Source organism: Cladophialophora immunda (assembly GCF_000835495.1).
Source record: "Cladophialophora immunda strain CBS 83496 unplaced genomic scaffold supercont1.2, whole genome shotgun sequence".
Classification (NCBI taxonomy): Eukaryota; Fungi; Ascomycota; class Eurotiomycetes; order Chaetothyriales; family Herpotrichiellaceae; genus Cladophialophora; species Cladophialophora immunda.
Window position 1 is genome coordinate 5,266,964 of NW_015622542.1, and position 16,878 is coordinate 5,283,841.

At 54.2% G+C, this 16,878-nt stretch overlaps 5 protein-coding genes across 7 annotated transcripts; 2 read left to right on the plus strand and 3 right to left on the minus strand.

Annotated features, from left to right (window-relative positions):
• Positions 1–292: 292 nt before the first annotated feature.
• PV07_04074 (uncharacterized protein) lies at positions 293–2,933 on the plus strand. The gene is made up of 3 exons (XM_016390855.1): positions 293–537; positions 595–2,256; positions 2,354–2,933. Exons 1-3 carry the CDS (start codon positions 521–523, stop codon positions 2,601–2,603), a joined length of 1,929 nt encoding a protein of 642 aa, XP_016252757.1. The 5' UTR covers positions 293–520; the 3' UTR covers positions 2,604–2,933.
• Positions 2,653–6,926, minus strand: PV07_04075 (uncharacterized protein). Its single transcript, XM_016390856.1, has one exon. It carries the CDS (start codon positions 6,723–6,725, stop codon positions 3,765–3,767), a length of 2,961 nt encoding a protein of 986 aa, XP_016252758.1. The 5' UTR covers positions 6,726–6,926; the 3' UTR covers positions 2,653–3,764.
• A 3,243-nt stretch (positions 6,927–10,169) lies between these two features.
• Positions 10,170–13,376, plus strand: PV07_04076. 3 transcript variants are annotated; one of them, XM_016390859.1, is made up of 6 exons: positions 10,170–10,369; positions 10,421–10,483; positions 10,544–11,003; positions 11,059–11,133; positions 11,185–12,720; positions 12,790–13,376. In XM_016390859.1, the coding sequence occupies exons 3-6, from the start codon at positions 10,950–10,952 to the stop codon at positions 12,880–12,882; spliced, it is 1,758 nt and encodes a 585-aa protein (XP_016252761.1). In that variant the 5' UTR covers positions 10,170–10,369; positions 10,421–10,483; positions 10,544–10,949; the 3' UTR covers positions 12,883–13,376. The 3 variants fall into 3 exon arrangements, with proteins under 3 accessions (XP_016252761.1, XP_016252760.1, XP_016252759.1); XM_016390858.1 differs by having other exon boundaries at positions 10,544–11,133; XM_016390857.1 differs by having other exon boundaries at positions 10,421–11,133.
• Positions 13,377–13,528: 152 nt separating this feature from the next.
• Positions 13,529–14,871, minus strand: PV07_04077 (uncharacterized protein; the record flags this gene model as incomplete). The annotated part of the gene is made up of 3 exons (XM_016390860.1): positions 13,529–14,009; positions 14,173–14,423; positions 14,746–14,871. 3 exons carry the CDS (start codon positions 14,869–14,871, stop codon positions 13,529–13,531), a joined length of 858 nt encoding a protein of 285 aa, XP_016252762.1.
• Positions 14,872–16,096: 1,225 nt separating this feature from the next.
• On the minus strand, positions 16,097–16,339 carry PV07_04078 (uncharacterized protein; the record flags this gene model as incomplete). The annotated part of the gene is made up of 1 exon (XM_016390861.1): positions 16,097–16,339. The coding sequence occupies one exon, from the start codon at positions 16,337–16,339 to the stop codon at positions 16,097–16,099; it is 243 nt and encodes an 80-aa protein (XP_016252763.1).
• Positions 16,340–16,878: the final 539 nt, after the last annotated feature.

Consider the following 16,878-nt stretch of genomic DNA (forward strand, 5'->3'; position numbering starts at 1 on the left):
GTGACCGCTGAAGTACCCATTTCTCGCAAAATGACCCGACTATAGATCTCCCCCCGCCCTCTCAGACAATTGAAGCCTCGCTACAGAACCCCTAGGTGTCAATATTGTCTTGGTTGGAGGGCCATGTCCAAGGCTGGGCGGAGAGTGGAAAGCAGCGGCTTGCAAGGCTGCCCACCAGCGTTCAGCCTTGTCCCATGCCACAAAGACGGCAGCATGTTTTTAGCGTGACGTCATTTCAAGCAAGGCTTTGACCTTTGGGTTTCGCGCCATCAGGTTGATTGCTCGGGATGTACACACCCAGCTCCGTGACCTCTGCGCTTTGTGGCGTCTCTGCCTTTTACACTCAAAGGCAATCGCCAATCTTTCCAAGATATACCACATCTGTCTGCCGAGTACTGTCTCCCGTTACATCACACTGCTCCATGGAGAGCTTAATATGATTGCAGAGGGGTCCATTATCTTTTCGAATTGAGTATGCCATTGTGATCCTGGAAGCTTAGGCTGAAATCTGCCTGGAAACATGTCGTTTATTAGCGAGTAAGGTCTCTCCTGACGCCTGGTCGATCGAGACTATTTTGACTAACTCCTCTCAAGTGACCTGCGGCGAGTGGACGCTACCCTAGACAGGTTCCAGCTGAAGGAGGCGGAGGAAAGGGTGTCCGCCGCAACGACCGAAGGAGAAAGAGTCGCTGCTCCGCCTGTTGAGGATACTCGAACTGCCGAACTCAAAGCAGTAGTCAGAGCATTATCGACAACTTCAAGCTCGAGGCCCCTCCTACGTCGCTCTCGGTTGCGCAGTCTGCTACGTCAACTTGGCAGAAAAGAGGGGGAACAGGTGGTTGCTGAGACAATTTCACCAGACATTTCTAATCTGGAGTGGATTGCGACTGGAAAGGCAACGGCTCAGGTCTACGGGCTGATCCTCAGTTCCCTCTTGGATCGAACAATTCCCTTGAGCGAGTCTATCTGGTACTGGGACGATATCTTGGGATCTTACGGAAATATTCTCCTCTACACAATTCAAACATCACCCGTCAGGTTTTGGGAGCAGGCGAAAGAGGTTTATGCTGATGCACGGCAGAAGTTCGTGCACGGCCATGACCTCACAGCGTCCGCGAGACAAGCTACAAGGACCGTGACTGAGGGTTGGCGGGAGTTCTATGGCCTGGTTCAAAACAGCATTCGAGAGCGCTCTCTGGCCCAAGCCCAAACAAAGATCCTGTCGCCGTTTTCCATAGCCCGGATGCAAGCACGGAGAAATCTAGAGCGCATACAACATCTCCGGAAGACCAGTGCGGGAGCAATCGGCAGACTTGTTAGGGAATGCCTTGTTTTCGGTGGATCTGCAGAAGATCGGAGGCATGGTGCCTTGCTGCAAGTGCTGGAAGTCGAGGAAGATGACTGGCAGACCACGATAGCTCGAGCGGCCTATCTGCTGGATAGTGCCACAAGGAGTCAAGATGATGTTGAAGAGTTTAGCTTTGACCCACGAACAGCCTCCTCAACGGAGGTTGCTAACCTCTTGGTCAAGATTCTCGATGAGCGCCTTCCGAAACAGGAAAAGGAGGCCCGTGAATTGCGATTACAATACGGCAAACCGTCGAGATTAGTTCGCTACTGGATTCCTGCCGTTGGCCTCCTCCTCTCAGGGAGTACACTTCTGCGGATACTTGTCAACAGAAAAGCCGAAATTGTCCAATGGTTCCGAGACCTAGGCCAAACGAGCATCGACTTCTGGACAAACTGGGTCATCGAGCCGACGAAGAAACTCGTCGGCACGATCCGCCACGACGAGCAGAGCGAAATAGCGATCCAAAGCCGCGATAGTCTTCGCGCGGACAGGGAAAGTCTGGAGCGTATGGTGGTTGACTTCGCCATTCAGCACCCGGACGAGAAGGGCGCCAATTTTACAGAAGCACAGATTGCGGAACTCAGGGCGAAAGTGAAGGAAGGGGACCTCACGCCGGTCTTGAGGGCGTACGAAAGAGAGATGCAGAGTCCGATCAAGAACGCCATCATGGGCGACCTGGTCCGGACCTTGCTCATCCAAGTCCAGAAGACCAAAGTCGACGTCGAGGTCGCGATCGGCGGAATAGATTCTCTGCTCAAGAGCCAAGAATTGCTGTTTGGCTTCGTTGGCATCGCGCCTGGGGTGCTCATCTCCTATTTCCTCTTCCAATGGTTGAGGAGCGTGCTCGGCGGGCGTAAGGGCCTACGCCAGGGCATGAAGAAGGGCGAGACAATCCGTCTTATCAGGTACATTTCCCAATTTCCGTCCCCGTTGCACCTACCACCCTCTGGTCCCAATCGCGCCCAAAGCTACCCTCTGACCAAAATGCTGATTCTTCTACAGAAACATCGACCGCACACTGACCTCTTCGGACCTCGACATCGACCAAGGCATCATCTCCGAAGAAAACCACGGCTTCCTCCTCTGCGAGACTCACTTGTTGCGTCAACGCGCCGCCCAAGTCCTGCCCAGGAGCGTGTGGAGAGAATTCCTCGAGGACCTCGACGATCTACTTGACGTCAAGCAGGGAGTCAATCGGCAGATCCAGGTCGTGAGACGGATCGAATGGGCCTATGCGAAGTGGTTAAGATGATAATGTGCGGTGTGCGAGTCCTACGATGGGAACCTGCAGTAGAACAAGGTAGAGGCAGACTCTGTGTTGGTGTGTATGTGTGCAAGAAATACTCTCTCTGTACGGTGTGTACCGTGGTCATAGCAAAGAAGTCCCTCCTACACAGCCACCACCGCCGGCCAGCTACTCGCTTCACCACCACCAAGACCAGAGAAAAAAAAAGGACAGCCGTCAAATAGCTGTCTCAGATCCGAGAGATCAATCAAAGCAACTACAAAATATGTTCATCATCTCGTGACATGGAGACAGCCCTCGCTTGCAAGTAGCCGTCCCCGGGTATCCAAACTTTTCCACCCCTTCCCAATGCTCTCTTTTCCCTTTTTCCTGCCGTTGTCCTTGCTCATTTGCTCCTTTCCCTTGCCCTTTCACCTTCCCCCATTCCCTCCTTTTTTGGCCGTGATCTCCTGTGCTAATCGAGCGTGCCTGATGTGTGGCATGCGCCTGGCTTGCCTGTGTCTTTCCTCACCTGCTCCTCCTTTCCGGCCGTCGCGCGGACAACCCGTGCCCTGCCTACGGAAAGCATAGGTGTGGCGTCGTGCAGCACGCAGCATCCCTTCCCTTCCCCTTTGTGCCTAGATCGCATGCCTCCAGACTTCGCTTTCCTTGTTGATACGGGGTATCCGTCTCTTAATCGGGTTTCGATTCATCCTTCCATGGTCTGGACTGCTTTGACTGGCGGAAGATCTCTGCGTGGACCGTATTTTCGGTGCGATCCAACATTTGTGTCAATATAGATAAACAAGAAACTCGGTGTCGCTAATAGGGATGCAGGCAAGCTGAATTTCTTCTGTCTCTTGATGTCTCGTGTTTTCTTTCCACTTTCGCGCTTGCTGAGAACCCGATAACTTGCCTAGCTATGCTCTGGTAGGTATGCAGGAGCAGCAGCACGTGAGAAGCTGCCGGGTTGTTTTCCCTTTCGATCCTTTGGCCCTTGATCCGAGCTTGGTCGTATTCAATTTCTCTCTGGTAATTTGTTTTCGCCGCGTACACGTATAATCCGATGGGAAGGACATCGGGCCTGGTGTCACTTTTCTAGAAGCCAGTGTCGCGGGGACTTGTATATTCACCAACTTCCATCCTTCTTTTACTCAGCTGGGTGATTGGAAGGGAGGCTTTTCATCATTAGCCTTGAAACTGCTCTGCCGAAGACCACTGGCTCGAGCACACCTTGCTTAATCTCGCCCAGAACAGTTCCGCCATATAATTTGCCGCATCGGATTTCCGACCAAGCAGCGTCATTCCTTGGATGCAAGCCTCTGCCTGGTTGTACAAATCCTGGTACTCTGTATGCGTATGGACCCATTCGTGATTCGGATCCGTAGGATTGTCCCAGCTCGACAGCCAGGTGATGAAGACTTTACATGCACTCCCCATAGCCCGGACAAGGATGTCGGTCCAAGGCTCGGTGAGGATGGCGCTGCCGTTGCAGACAAAGTGGAACTCCGAGTTATCAGGCACAGAGGGTTTGTGCTCGGATAGCGACGCCTGTGCAATTTTGGCGATAGCGATGGCGTTGTCATGCCGCAGCTGTTTGATCAGGTGGCAGGATGTTCGCAGTGTGCGTTGAGGCTGCATCGTCTTCTCTTCACGGTCAACCTGGGCAATCGTATCTGCCAGGAGCAAGCATCCGTAGTGCCAGTGACCGTCCAGAATGACGTACCATGATTGTACGTGCGGCTCAAGGAAGTTGTGTTGGCTGACGCAGTCGTTCATGAACGGACCGTATGTTGTATTCCACTGTCTATAGACGTTGAGTGCGTCTTGAATGCACTTCTCGAGCTCCTGTGGTGGCGTCCTGCGGAACGCCAGGGTCTGTAGCTGCGCCACCTTGCGAAACATGAGAACTTTGACTGGGATCGCTTCCTGAAGCACCAAGGCCGCCTCGGCGAATTTGCAAGGCCACCGCGGCTGTGTTTTTCGGGGGCCTGCCCACTTGAAGCTCAATAAATAATCTCCCCACAGAGCGCGCTTGTCGTGGTCATCGGGGCTCTTAGGGAAGGATAGATATCCCTCGAGATCGCCAGGAGGGACGCCGTCGGAGTCAGCCATGTCTTCTCGGATCATGGAGCAATCCTCGTCCGGAATGACTAGCGGACGTTTGCTGATGGCCGATGAAGTTGTATCACACATGACGCCCAACCAGAACAGTAGATTGAACGTCTGGTGGTCCTTGAGAGCGAGAGCACCCATGGTGCCATAGCCGTATTCGCCATTCGCTTTCGATCGCAACCTCCGGTAGCGCTCGATCTTCCGCCGCCATGAAAACAAGTTTCGAACTGCCGTCTCTAAATAGATGGGTGGGGATGCCAATGCCTCGAGATCGCTTGCGTAGAATGGGTTCCAGTCTTCGTTGACTATGGTGTCCATGGCAGGGTCCGCACATTGCGTAAAGGGCTCATAGACGGAGGAGTTGTCAGAGCCTCGACGGCTATTCGTCGAAGAGTCTGCTGGCGAAGTCTGCGTCTCTTGGGTGGATTTACTTTTTCCATCGATCGGTCTCTGCGTCAGGGCGAAGATCATGTAAGCAAGAATCACTTTGAAAGAGTCGATCTCAGAGCTGGACTGGATGGCCGTCTTCGCCTCGTGCCACAGGGTCTTTTGAATAATTCGTTCGCATTCACTAGACAGCATCGGCTCGTTGGATTGCCCTGATTGCGAGAACAAGCCCGTCATGCGAGTCTGGCATGCCTTCATATGCGACATACCTTCCTTGCTTTTCCAGAAAGAATTGTGGGAGCCGTGTGACCATTGGCTGGCAAATGCCATGATCGCGGCATTAAGTGCTTTTGTAGCGGCACGGTTTTCAATAGCTGACAACTCGCGTCCTCTCAAGAGGGAGAATGCTGAGTCCAAGCGGGAGACCCGCGAAAAGATTCGATTGTCGCTTAGACGAAGAGCGGCTTCTTCTGCTACTGAAGCAGGACTCGGGTGCGGGATGAGGTCTCGAAGCTCGGTCTCGTATGGACAGTTCTTCTCCGTCACCCAACATGACAAAGAGTTCTCAAAGCTATCGTGGTAGATGCGTAGCAGGCCACTCGCAATCATCGACTTCATTGCTGCGTCGGCGAAATGAAGTTGGCGAGTCGAAAGCTGAGCAGTGCTTTGCGGTCTACCATTTGTCGAAAGGGCCGAACTGTTTGCCTGCGTCTTTGATCGCGTGCTTTCGGGTGACCCTCGATCAGTTGAGGCCGAGTAGTGATAGCCGTGTGGGAATCTCGCACGTTTGGCGCGTGCTGACGTTGAATCAGTGTGAGGGGCTTCGTCCTCGCAGCTAGTCTCGGAACTAAGTGAAGTCAAACTTGGAGACGACTCGGTCTTAGAGGTCGCATTGCTAGAGTCGTTAGAATTGGAAACGGGTGAAGTAGAAGATGATTCTCGACGGACAAGCCCAACGCCATTCCATCGATCGCGGCCTGCGCATTCTCCAGCGAGCGACCGACTCGGGGCAGCGGCGTCCCCGACGACAGTCTTGCCAGAGACTGCCGCGCCATTTGACCATGAGACAATCGAAGGTGCAGTTTGGTTGCCGTTCACGTCTCCATGGTAAAGAGTTTCAGATTTGGGCGAGGTCTTCGCGAACGCGGCGCTTCTGATATAAGTTGACTGGAAGGACTCAGTGATCCCATTCCGCCCAGTGCCATGGAAAGCCTGGGAGGTGGGAGCGAGCTGCGGATAGCTAATCGGATCCGCAAATGATGAATAGCCATTGGAATATGGAATTTGAAGTTTGGTCTCTGGCGTGGCTGCTGGATTAGTGACGCATTCAGGTAAACCGGTCGATTCCAACTTTCTTTTCACGCCTTTCGGTAAGCCTTGGAGAGGAAGCGTGCGAAGCCAGTCGAATGTACACGTCTTGCTTGTCCTTGCACAGTTTGAGCAGGCTTCACAGGTCGATCCAGACGATTCGGATGGGTCGTTCTCACGGAATGGAAAGTTGACGACCTTCAAGGCGCCCGCGTCGCATGCCCTTCTGCTCTTGCGGCACTGATCACAGGCTTGGTACTGTCGGCGTGAAGTTTTGGAGTATCCAGAAGTGGTTGAGCCGCCAGCGTGGACTTCAAGGTCGGAGGCGACCGTAGCCATTGATGATGACGATAACGGTGATGACGAAGAAGGAACATGCTCTGTGTCGTCGGTGGAAGATGAAGAGAAGATTAAACGGCGAGGTTCAGTTGTCGCATCGCAAGAAGCGGAGTGGTACAGATCGGGACCAAGGCCAGAACCAACTCTTTCTCCACCCACAGGCCACCGCTCGACGAGCACCACAGCTCAGCAGACGCAAGGATGCGAACTGTTGCGTCGCAGGTGGACACGGTGCAACCTGGGGAAGGACGGCAGGGCGAATGGCAAGCCGCAATCCGCTTCAGACCGCCACTAACTCTTGGAATTACGGAAGGTGGAACGCTCCGGGGGTCTCAGAGGGAGGGCGAGTTTTTCTCGATGAGGATTTGTGCTTTCTGGCTGTGTGACCTTGGGCAGGGATTTGATGGGATGGACGCGAGGAGAATGGAAAAGGGATGACTGAGGGCTGAAAGCGGGGACGTGGTAGGAGGTTCAAGGTCGGTCGACGGAGGGGAGGGGTGGGGGGGAGGCTCGAATCGAGATGTGAGGTTTACCAGCTGCCTTGGAGTACGTCCAAGCCATGATTCTGATGGATGAGACGGCTCTGACGGGCTGCGATGGGTTCTGCTGGTTGGTGCCTGGCCAGCTGGTTGTGGTATAGCGAAATGCAATAATCATCAAGGTTATTGCCCATTAGCTGGGCGACTAATGAGCGGAACACGAGCCTGGTGAGCCTGTTCAGCCTGCGACGGCTCCAGGGTTCCAGGGCTGGTGGGCTCCGCATCACCCCCAAATCCCTCTTGGGCCTGAAGTCCTGGACAACTGCCACAGCCCACCAGCCCATGTCTCGGTAGGCTTCTCCATAATTAATCTGCCCTTCAATTCCCGGGGCGGATGTGGTATACGGCAAGTGGTTAGTCAGTCGTTGCCTCAGAACGGAGCATTGACTTGACTGGTCTTTGACAGATTGCTGGCAGGTATTCAGTCAGTTCAAACAGGTCCTCCCTACCTCCAGCCGGCCCCCAGTCCACCTCCCGCTCAGAGGCGTCACCCACCGACCTCAGACAACAAAAACAACACCCCTGCCCTCCCTGCAAATCCCAGTAACTAGCTCAAAGGGAGTTACCGAGTTGTGGGGGAGGGTCTCGGGAGCCCGTTTAGTCGTCCCCTGTACGGAGCACAAATGAGCCTTCTCCTCAGCTAAGCCTACCTCACTCCCCTGTCCTCGTGCGGACCGCCTATTCCAGAACGAGAGAAGAGCCAGCATCGCGACGGCACAGTTGGCATTTGGCCTGGCAATACAATAAGGCGTCAATGGGCCCCAGCAAAGGCCCCCCTAGTCCATGGGGAAATGCTGTCAAGGCGCGCGCCCCGTTATGCACAATGCCACAAGGAGACGGATTGGCCGAGCTGGAAACAGGTACAAAGTACTCCATATCAGAGTATTGTTTGCAATCGTTTCAGGGGGAACAATTGCCCCAGAGAAGGGCAAAAGAGCCACGTCGACAGGTCAGATTGCCACACACCCCTCAGGTCAAAAGATGAAGATTGCGAATGAGACTACCAATACCACCCTAACGTGGCAATCCAGTCCTTGTCCAAAGAGTCCAGGTCTGGCATCTTCCACTCGTTTGAGGGGAGCCTGGCCTGTGCATATGCAATTCCTGCCTCGCGGCAAACCCTTTGGGTTAGGTGCGGCTTCTCCTGTTGGTTACCACCAAAAGCTGCCTACCGACAAGAGGACGAGAGAGGCCCAAAGGTCTTGACTTGTCTTGTGTGCTCCTCCAATAGCAGCAACCGAAGGTCATCAATGACGAGTGATCGTCACTTACCGTGATTGTGATGGGACAGGTCTAACAATTTTTGCTAACTTCGACAATTGGCAAAAGGTGTAGGCATTCGATAGGCTTCATCGATCTCTAGCGCCTGTCGGGCTCCATATCTCGACATCTGCCCGGCCTCGCCATTCTCAGAGGTATGCAGCCCTTTTGGCAAGACAGGTTTTGAGGCCACTGGCTGGACAAGGGCTTGCTTGGCTTTAGAGCTTCCGGATATCACTCCCCGCTGCATGAAAGTCAGCGACATCCCAATTATACTGCAAGCAGCTGGCGAACTACCATGAGCAGAAACCTTTTATCCTTCTCTCGAAAGACAAAGTGCACATGCCAGAAGCCGGGTCGATCCTGCAATCGCCCTCGGCTGGTCGTTCTCGGCTGATCCGAGTAGATGCTCTTGACTGTTGACATTGGTTGCACTTTTACTAGCAAAAAGCGCTTTCGATTCAAACTGATCGGGGCCGCTCGACAATGCACCTTGAATTCACTGACAACGTTTTTGGCGCCCTGGCAGCATTTTGTTGCAATATCTGCTCGTGGACTGGCGGCATCATAGGACTAAGCAGAGGGTAAACGAGTATACGGGCTGGCCGGATACTCGATCCTATTTCACTGTCCCATCAAACAATCACGTCTTCAACTCGTGTAGCGGTATCGATTTCTAGTAGAAGTCACAGAGTTCGCAAGTCCTGATTTTTCGGGGTCTTGGGCCTTTCTTCAAAGACTTGATTTCCAATCAATCCCACTGGAAGTAACATGTCGTTGCCGTACTGGTCCCCTTGCTAAACGAGGTCTTAGTGGCGGCGTCGCTGGTCACATCTCGCGTCGAGACTCGGGAAATGAGGGTTGATCTGGCATTGATTCCCTTGTGCATGGCTATAGCACGCTGAAAGCTCCCCATCTTATTTTGCTGATGTCCCTGTAGCAGAGACATGTATCTGCGCAAAGCAAGTCGGCCTGTGGAGGCCGAGACATAGCACGTCAACTTCGTAGGAAGAATCCGCGTTGCTTGTCATCTGCTCTGTGAAAGAAGAGATCTCGCACGAGATAAGCCGAACATGTTCGATATTGATCGGAAAGCTGCATATTACGTCTCGTTCCTGTAGAGATATTCTAATACTCTTCAGGAGTAGTACATCCTCGTCATAACTGACGCTAGGACTGCTTTGCCTCGCCTGGCCCTCGGACCATTGACGAAAGGATTCCTACTCACATATGTAGAGGTTGAAGTAAGAAAGGCTGACGGTGAGAGTGGGAAAATCCTCATGCACTTCTCTAGCTTTTCAACCGACTGCAGAACAAACTTACCCCGTGTAAAAGCTGCCTATGAAGCTGTGAAGAGTTGAACTCATGGCAGGACTGACATGTCGTTGCGGCTTGTCGCGTCGAGTAGAATGAAGAGCTGCGATGGCGACCTATAAATGTGTATTTGAGACACGTAGAGTAGATCAACTGACCGAGTGAGGAAGGGCGATATTCCACCTGTTGAACTTCTGTCAATTGCACCGGGCATGGCATCTCTGGCGAAGTCCAGGCTGAGATGAAAGTGCGGTTCTGGATCTGTCCGGATTAATAGTATTTCCGAACCCGAACCCGAAGATGTTCGCCGCAGGCTCTGAATTGCTGCGCTCGCAAGTGAACAAATAAACATCCCGTCTCAGGATCACACATTCTCTAGAGTTCTGCCTTGCGCCCTCAAGTGTTCCGATGCAAGTATCCGATACCGACTTCGCCCCAGTCAAGGGTTAGTTGAAATACCTGCAAACACTTCTCTACTGTCCAAGGAAGCCTTGATCTTGAACCCGAAAATGTACAACCCGCCCTACCAAGGTTGGTCTGCGCAATTGCCCCTCGTCCAAACAGAAGTTGACATCTGAGCAGCATCAGGGCAGTATGGCGCGCCGGGAGACTATGCAAACTTCCCCGGCGCACCGCCTGGAATGGGTAAATCGCCCTCGAGTGCGAGGATCAATCACAACTACAATACTGACAAGTTTTTGCCAGGTCCTCCTCCTGGTATGGCACCTCCGGGCATGGGCGCTCCCCCCGGAATGCAGCAGCAAGAGGCTCACCAACCAGGCAGACCTGGCTCCTTTCCTCCAAATTTCCAGCCACCGCCTAACATGCCCAATATCAACTTCTCCGCGCCTGTCATTCGCCTGGGAACCTCTGGACCCTCCAAACCCGATGCCGCCGGTGGTCGTGAGGATCGAGAAAGAGGCGGACGAAGACCTGGTCTAGGGGCTGGCGCGAGCTCGGATTTCCGTGGAGAGAGAGACCGGATTACACAAATTCAACCACCTACGAAGGAGGAAATCATAAAGACAATTTACGTCGGTGGCATTACCGAGGGAGCTGGAGGCGATGAAGGCATCGAAAGGATATTGAACGCAGCAGGAAGTCTACGGAGATGGGTCCGTGCCACGGATGCCGATGGCAAGCCTTGCAAGTTTGGTTTTGCAGAGTACGAAGACCCCGAAAGCCTCAGTACTGCCATAGAAGTACTAAGGGATATTGAGGTTCCTGTCAAGCGGCAGACTCCAGCTGAGGCGAAGGCGAACGAGGATGTCGAGATCGAAATGTCTAAACTAGTGGTGCGTCAGATAAAAGCAAGTTTGGACACCGTCATACTGACATGGGTGCAGGTTGTCGCCGATGACAATTCGCGAAGCTACATTGAGCAGTGGCAAGAATCCCAGGGTGGAAAGGATACGGATCAAGTAGAAATGCGACTTGATCATGCCCGAAGTGCGCTGGATGCCGTCCTCAACGATCTTCGCAAACCCGCAGTTCCAGCACAGAAAGACGAAATGTCAAACATTGATCGAGAAGGCGATGTCAACATGATGGACGGAACACAGACAGATGGTGCGACTGGAGAAGTGGTCACCATTCCCATTGCCATTGATGATGAATTGTCCGATATTCCGGCAGAGATGCGCGAGACTGTAGCGAAAGAAATCGCAGCATTCCGGGATCGGAGTAATCGTCGCGATCTGGAGCGCATGAAACGCGAAGAAGAGATAGAACAACAAGAACGGACCCGCATGATGAATGGCGACCGTTTCAACCGCCTCGCTTCCCCACCTCCTTCAGCACCTGCAGGACCTGCCGGCACGAACGGCATACCGGTTGGCCCAAGAGGGGCGCCTGCCGGACCAAAAGGCTTTGGCGTGCAAATTCCACGAGAATACCAAAAAGGTGTTGTGCTGGTCAACGGGACGGCAATCAATGGAGCTTCTGCATTCGAAGACGAAGACACAGACGCCAGCGACGAGGAGCTCGAACGACGGCGCAAGGAAAAGAGAGATGCCGAACTGGAGAAGCAATTCCTGGATCAGGAGCGCCGATGGCTGAACCGGGAGAGATCACGGACAGAAGCTGTTGAACGTGTAAAGAAGCGCGAGAAGGACGAAGCAGGCCGCGTGGAAGAGGAGAAGGAAGCTATGCGCAAACGATTGCATGATTGGAACGACGACACCGAGGCTTCCCGTAAGACCGAGGAGTACTACGCCGACCGGAGCATATGGATCCGGAACCGGGCGAGCTTTCGCCAGCGCGAAATCGCAAATGACGATGCAGATCGCGCGGCAGAACAGCGAGAGCGAGCCCGGGAACTACACCAGCGTGAACGAGTGGATGCCATGACAGACGATTTCCTCATTCGGCAAGAACGAGATATGCTCAACAAGGAACAAGATCGGGAGGAGGAAGAGCGCGCACAGGCTTCGCGGCGCGAACCCGCCCGCTTCAAGTTGTCCCTGGGAGCTGCGGCACAGAAAGCCGCAGCACAGAGTGCCTCCCAAGTTTCGAAACGTACTGTTGCGGACGTGGAGGGTCTTCTCGAGGACGAAGAGGAAGAATCCAAAGCCGGCACGCGCAGAACGCTCATCCCTATTGAATACGACGCCTCGACGACTGCGGGAATGTCAGAAGAAGAGCGCGCCCAAGCAGCTCGCCAGCTCGCCGCGGACATCCCCAATGATAAAGAAGGGCTATGGGCGTGGGATATCAAGTGGGAGTTTGTGGATGAAAGTATCATTGAGGAGCGATTGAAGCCATTTGTGGAGAAGAAGATCGTGGAGTACCTCGGTGTGCAGGAGCAAATGCTCGTGGATGTGGTCGTCAATGCTCTCACATCCAGGGGCAAACCGCAGGATCTGGTAGGAGAACTGGAAGGGGTAAGTGCTCTGAGGTTTTTCCTTTTTGAATCCGACTTGGAAAGTGCAGCATTACTAACTCATCGACAGGCCCTGGATGAAGAAGCCGAAGTTCTTGTCCGCAAACTCTGGCGGATGCTCATTTTCTTCTCCGAGTCCGAGAAGAGGGGTCTTGCGGCTTAGTTCGACGCAGACGCGGATGAATCAGATGCCCAAGGCCCTCGTCTCGGTCGGCAACATAAAGTTCGACCGCACGTACCAGTCAGAGACCCGTTTCGCAAAGCGCTTTAGCAGTTCAGTACTGCGGGAGGGGTACCAGTCGGCCTCCATATGCCAATGCTCGGACCCGGGAGACCAACAGTGCAGCATACCTGCGTCAGCGCCAATATGAGACACAAGTTGTATCTAAGCGACCCCTGCTCTCAGTATGGAAGCAGGACGGGCGAGGCCGCTGGTCTTGAGGCCGAGGACGATGGAAATATCATTACTCGGTAGACGAGCCATCCCAGTCGCCCGTATGAATCAATGTGGCTGGTGGTCCCGACCGCAAAGAAGATCTGGGAACCATTATTCTTGCCAGGTCAAGCTGTACTACTAGGTATATCAATATGATCATATGTGTTTCAATGCCAGCCAAGTGCTCAAGAAGCGGGAACTCGAGGTCTTCTGGCCTTTTCTAATGGGTGGAATGTCTCATCATCATTACTGGGGTAGGGCACTCTCGCCTGGACTTCTTCGCGTAGGAACTCTGCATGGCTTACGTTATTTGCTCCCCTTTTTCCTCCGGTCTGCCTCCCTGCCCGTTTTATGTTACCCCTGCTCTCAGCCATCATTCATCGTCGCCCCATCCGCCCAACTCTCTCCCCACGTCCCCGACGTTCGGCCAGCCGAGGCCGCCGTTGCTGGCATCCAGCCCACTGCGGGCGACCATGTCGGGCCCGCAGAACTCGACGGCGCGGGCGGCGGCGACCTTGACGCCGCGCACGACGTCCTTGACGCGCCGCATCCGGGGGTTCTCGTCGTCGGCGCCCCGCGCGCCCAGCACCCGCCCCAGGCCGCGGACGTGCCACAGGCTCGGCCCCCGCAGGCCCTGGCACGTGATGCTTGCGAAGGCCACCAGCTCCGTCTCCAGGGCCGTCAGGGTCGAGAAGTCGCCCAGGTACAGGCCGTAGACGATGGCGATCTCGTGGATGCCCACCTGCGCCCGGTGCGGGCCGAAGGTCTGGAAGATGCGCGGCCACAGCGTGCCGTAGATGGAGGTGATGGCCTCGATGCCCCGCGCGTGCAGCGACGGGAGGGTGATGCCGGACCTGTACGAATCAAAAGGGGGCCGGTTTGGCCCCGAGCTTTAGGTCAGCGGGCGCCCTGAAATTCCGCGGCGCAACAGGGAATGGAAATCAAGGAAAGGAAGAAAGGGGAGTTGGTCAAATTGGTTCGGTGGAAAGAGGCTTATCCTGCTGGTGAGGTACGCACCACTGCTCCAGGTCCAACTCTCCTCGCTCTAGCTCCCCTTTCCCCTCAGTCTGCCTGTTCGCCAGGGGGATCAAGGCCGAGAGAACTTGCGGCGCGCCAATCAAGACGATCTGCTTGAGGAGGGCGTCTCGCAATCTGTCAGAGAGGCGGGTCCGCGATTCGGGCGTCGAGAAGGCGGCCTCGTGGGTGGTGATATAGGTCCAGAAGTCGGCGAGGAGTTGCGGGCGTGGCGAGACCGTGATGACAGTGGCCTGGTTGGTTGGAACATGTTAGGGAGAGAGCCACTGGGGGGGGGGGGGGGGGGAAGGCTGTTTGGCAGATGCATGTTTCGACTGGGCGAAAGATCGATAAGATTGTGCATCCTTTACATCCCAAGAGAGACTCTAGGATGGGCCTCTCTAGCACGGCCATGAAAGCAGCGACGAGGTCGCGCTCAACCAACCAGTTCCGTAGGATTGTCACATCCCAGTGACCTGGGAGACATTGGATCTTTCATTCGGAACCCCAAGACATAGCAATATACTCTCTAAAAGGGGCCAGAGAACGGCAGCCACAGGGACGAATTAGACTCACGATGATAATGTACCAGCTCTCGTCGCCCACTTCTTCCAGCAACGACTCCTTCACGTCCCTGCACAATTCTTCCCATTCCTCCTGGGTCGGCGATGACGTCGCGGAGTCACCGTTGGACGTCGACATGGTTCTTGTAGTACGAGGGTTCAAATCTAAACGAGTCTCGCTGCGAAGAACAAAGAGGGACAAGCGACTTCGCAAGGTTCGGTCAATTATCGGAGGAGGCTCCTTTATGTAGGAAGGAAAATTGAAACTCCTGGCGGTCACTGGTCACTGGTCACTTCAAACTTTGCGCAAAGCTTGAATTCCTGTGCCTTGGGCGGCGGGTTTATATAGGTATATCTAGATGAGTCTCACCCACCGGCAAAAAAGGGGTGGAATGGATTCTCTCATCAGCTCCGGCGCTCGCAAGAGATGAGCGTGATCTCTGCTCCTCTCTTAATACTTGGTGATGTTGCGTTATCCAATGGTTGCGCCGGCGGGTTTTGCGGGTTTGGGACGCGCAACGCCCGAATGAGGCCGAGGATGATGCTTGTCTCCACCTGCTTCTCGCCGCTTTGTCCCAACTCCTTGGCTGCTCCAATGGGACAGCGAAGATCTCCAACGCTAGGCTCGTCCCGCTCTTGCTGCTCACTAGCGCACACCCATGCCAGTGAAAGCCACATTCGGAGTCAGCTCAACGACAAGAGAGGAAAGTCTTCTTTGACTTCGGATTCAGCGCTCTGGACACAGGGAATATAGACCTCAGCCCTAAATCGGAAGAGGTACAGCAGTCGCGACTTTGTAATAGACCGCCTAGCTGGCGCGGATGACAGTGCTCTTCCCAAGGCAGCAAGCGGGGAGAACTGCAAGGCTCATTGCACAGCCCTGGATGTGGACGACCCGAATCAACAAGCCAGTCGAGCTGCTGTGTAGAGACCATATTGGATCAGGCTGTGCCAGTGAGGTCCCCGCCTTGTCTATCGCACTTTGTTGCCTCTACTCAACAAGTAGGCTCTAGAGACGGGCAGAATGCCAGGTCTTGCGGACCTCGGCAAGATGCGACTGGATATTATACCGTCAGAGCCAGACGAGATGTCAGCCCTCAGAAGTTGAGGGTGTTGACAGAAACAGGGTCAAGCGGGAACTGGTCACAACCTCTGGACGGGAGAATCCGTGACCAGGAACCTATGGCAGAAACCGTGCGGTTCCATGTCGACCAGAGTTCTCCAATCGAATTGTCGAAGTCCAGTAGCAGGATGCGTCTGCGTATGTCGTCAGAAGGGTGATCCGTTCAGCTAACTGCAAGACGGAGATCTCGTTGTCGGGTAGTGCTCGATGAGCTGGTTTTCAACAGCGAGGCTCTGCTCTGTCAGGACCCGAAAATCCTCGCCAGAAACCCTCCACCTCCAGCTTGACTCGAGCTTGGAAACGGATCACCCTTCTTCATCTCTTGGTCAATCCACTTGGCCATTGCTTTCTCGTCGCTCATCACCCTCGTGTCGACCAATCGATCCGTAACTCTTTCCGCTCTGCGCCCACCAAATCCCATCAATGTAGGCATGCTCCTGACTCCATATTCCACCCCTAAGTCCATCATGTTGCCGTCGCTCATGTCTGGAGAGTCCAATTCGACCTCCGCAAGGGCGAGGGACGAGTATTTATCTTCCGGCGACGGTAGTCGAGTTTCGACAAGGGACGTCAAAAGAGGTGTTATCGTCCGACAGGGTGTGCATGTGGAGGTGGTAAAGAGGGCCAGCATGAGCGTATTATTGGCGGAGATGAGGCGGAGGGCATCGTGGAACTGTGGGGGGGTCCGGAAGGGAGTGAAAAAACGGTTCTTTTGTGAGAGAGAGGGAGTTGAGCTGAACGGGTGAGCTAGGAATGCCGGTCTTCTACAAGAACATTGGGTCTTGAGCAGAGAGGAAGCGGGAACGCCTCGAGGGACTGAGATCCAGAGGCGAGCAGAGGAAGAAGCGACCAGCTTCATGTTGCAGTGTGCGTAAAGTAGAGTGGAAAAGGACAGACGCGGCGACATCGTGACAGTGGAATGCATGTAAATATTCCGCAGCTCGAATAGCGGAGCTGATGACATCAACGGAGGTGCAAATATTCATCCCTTTTCAGACCCAAGAACCCGCCATTTTACCAAAG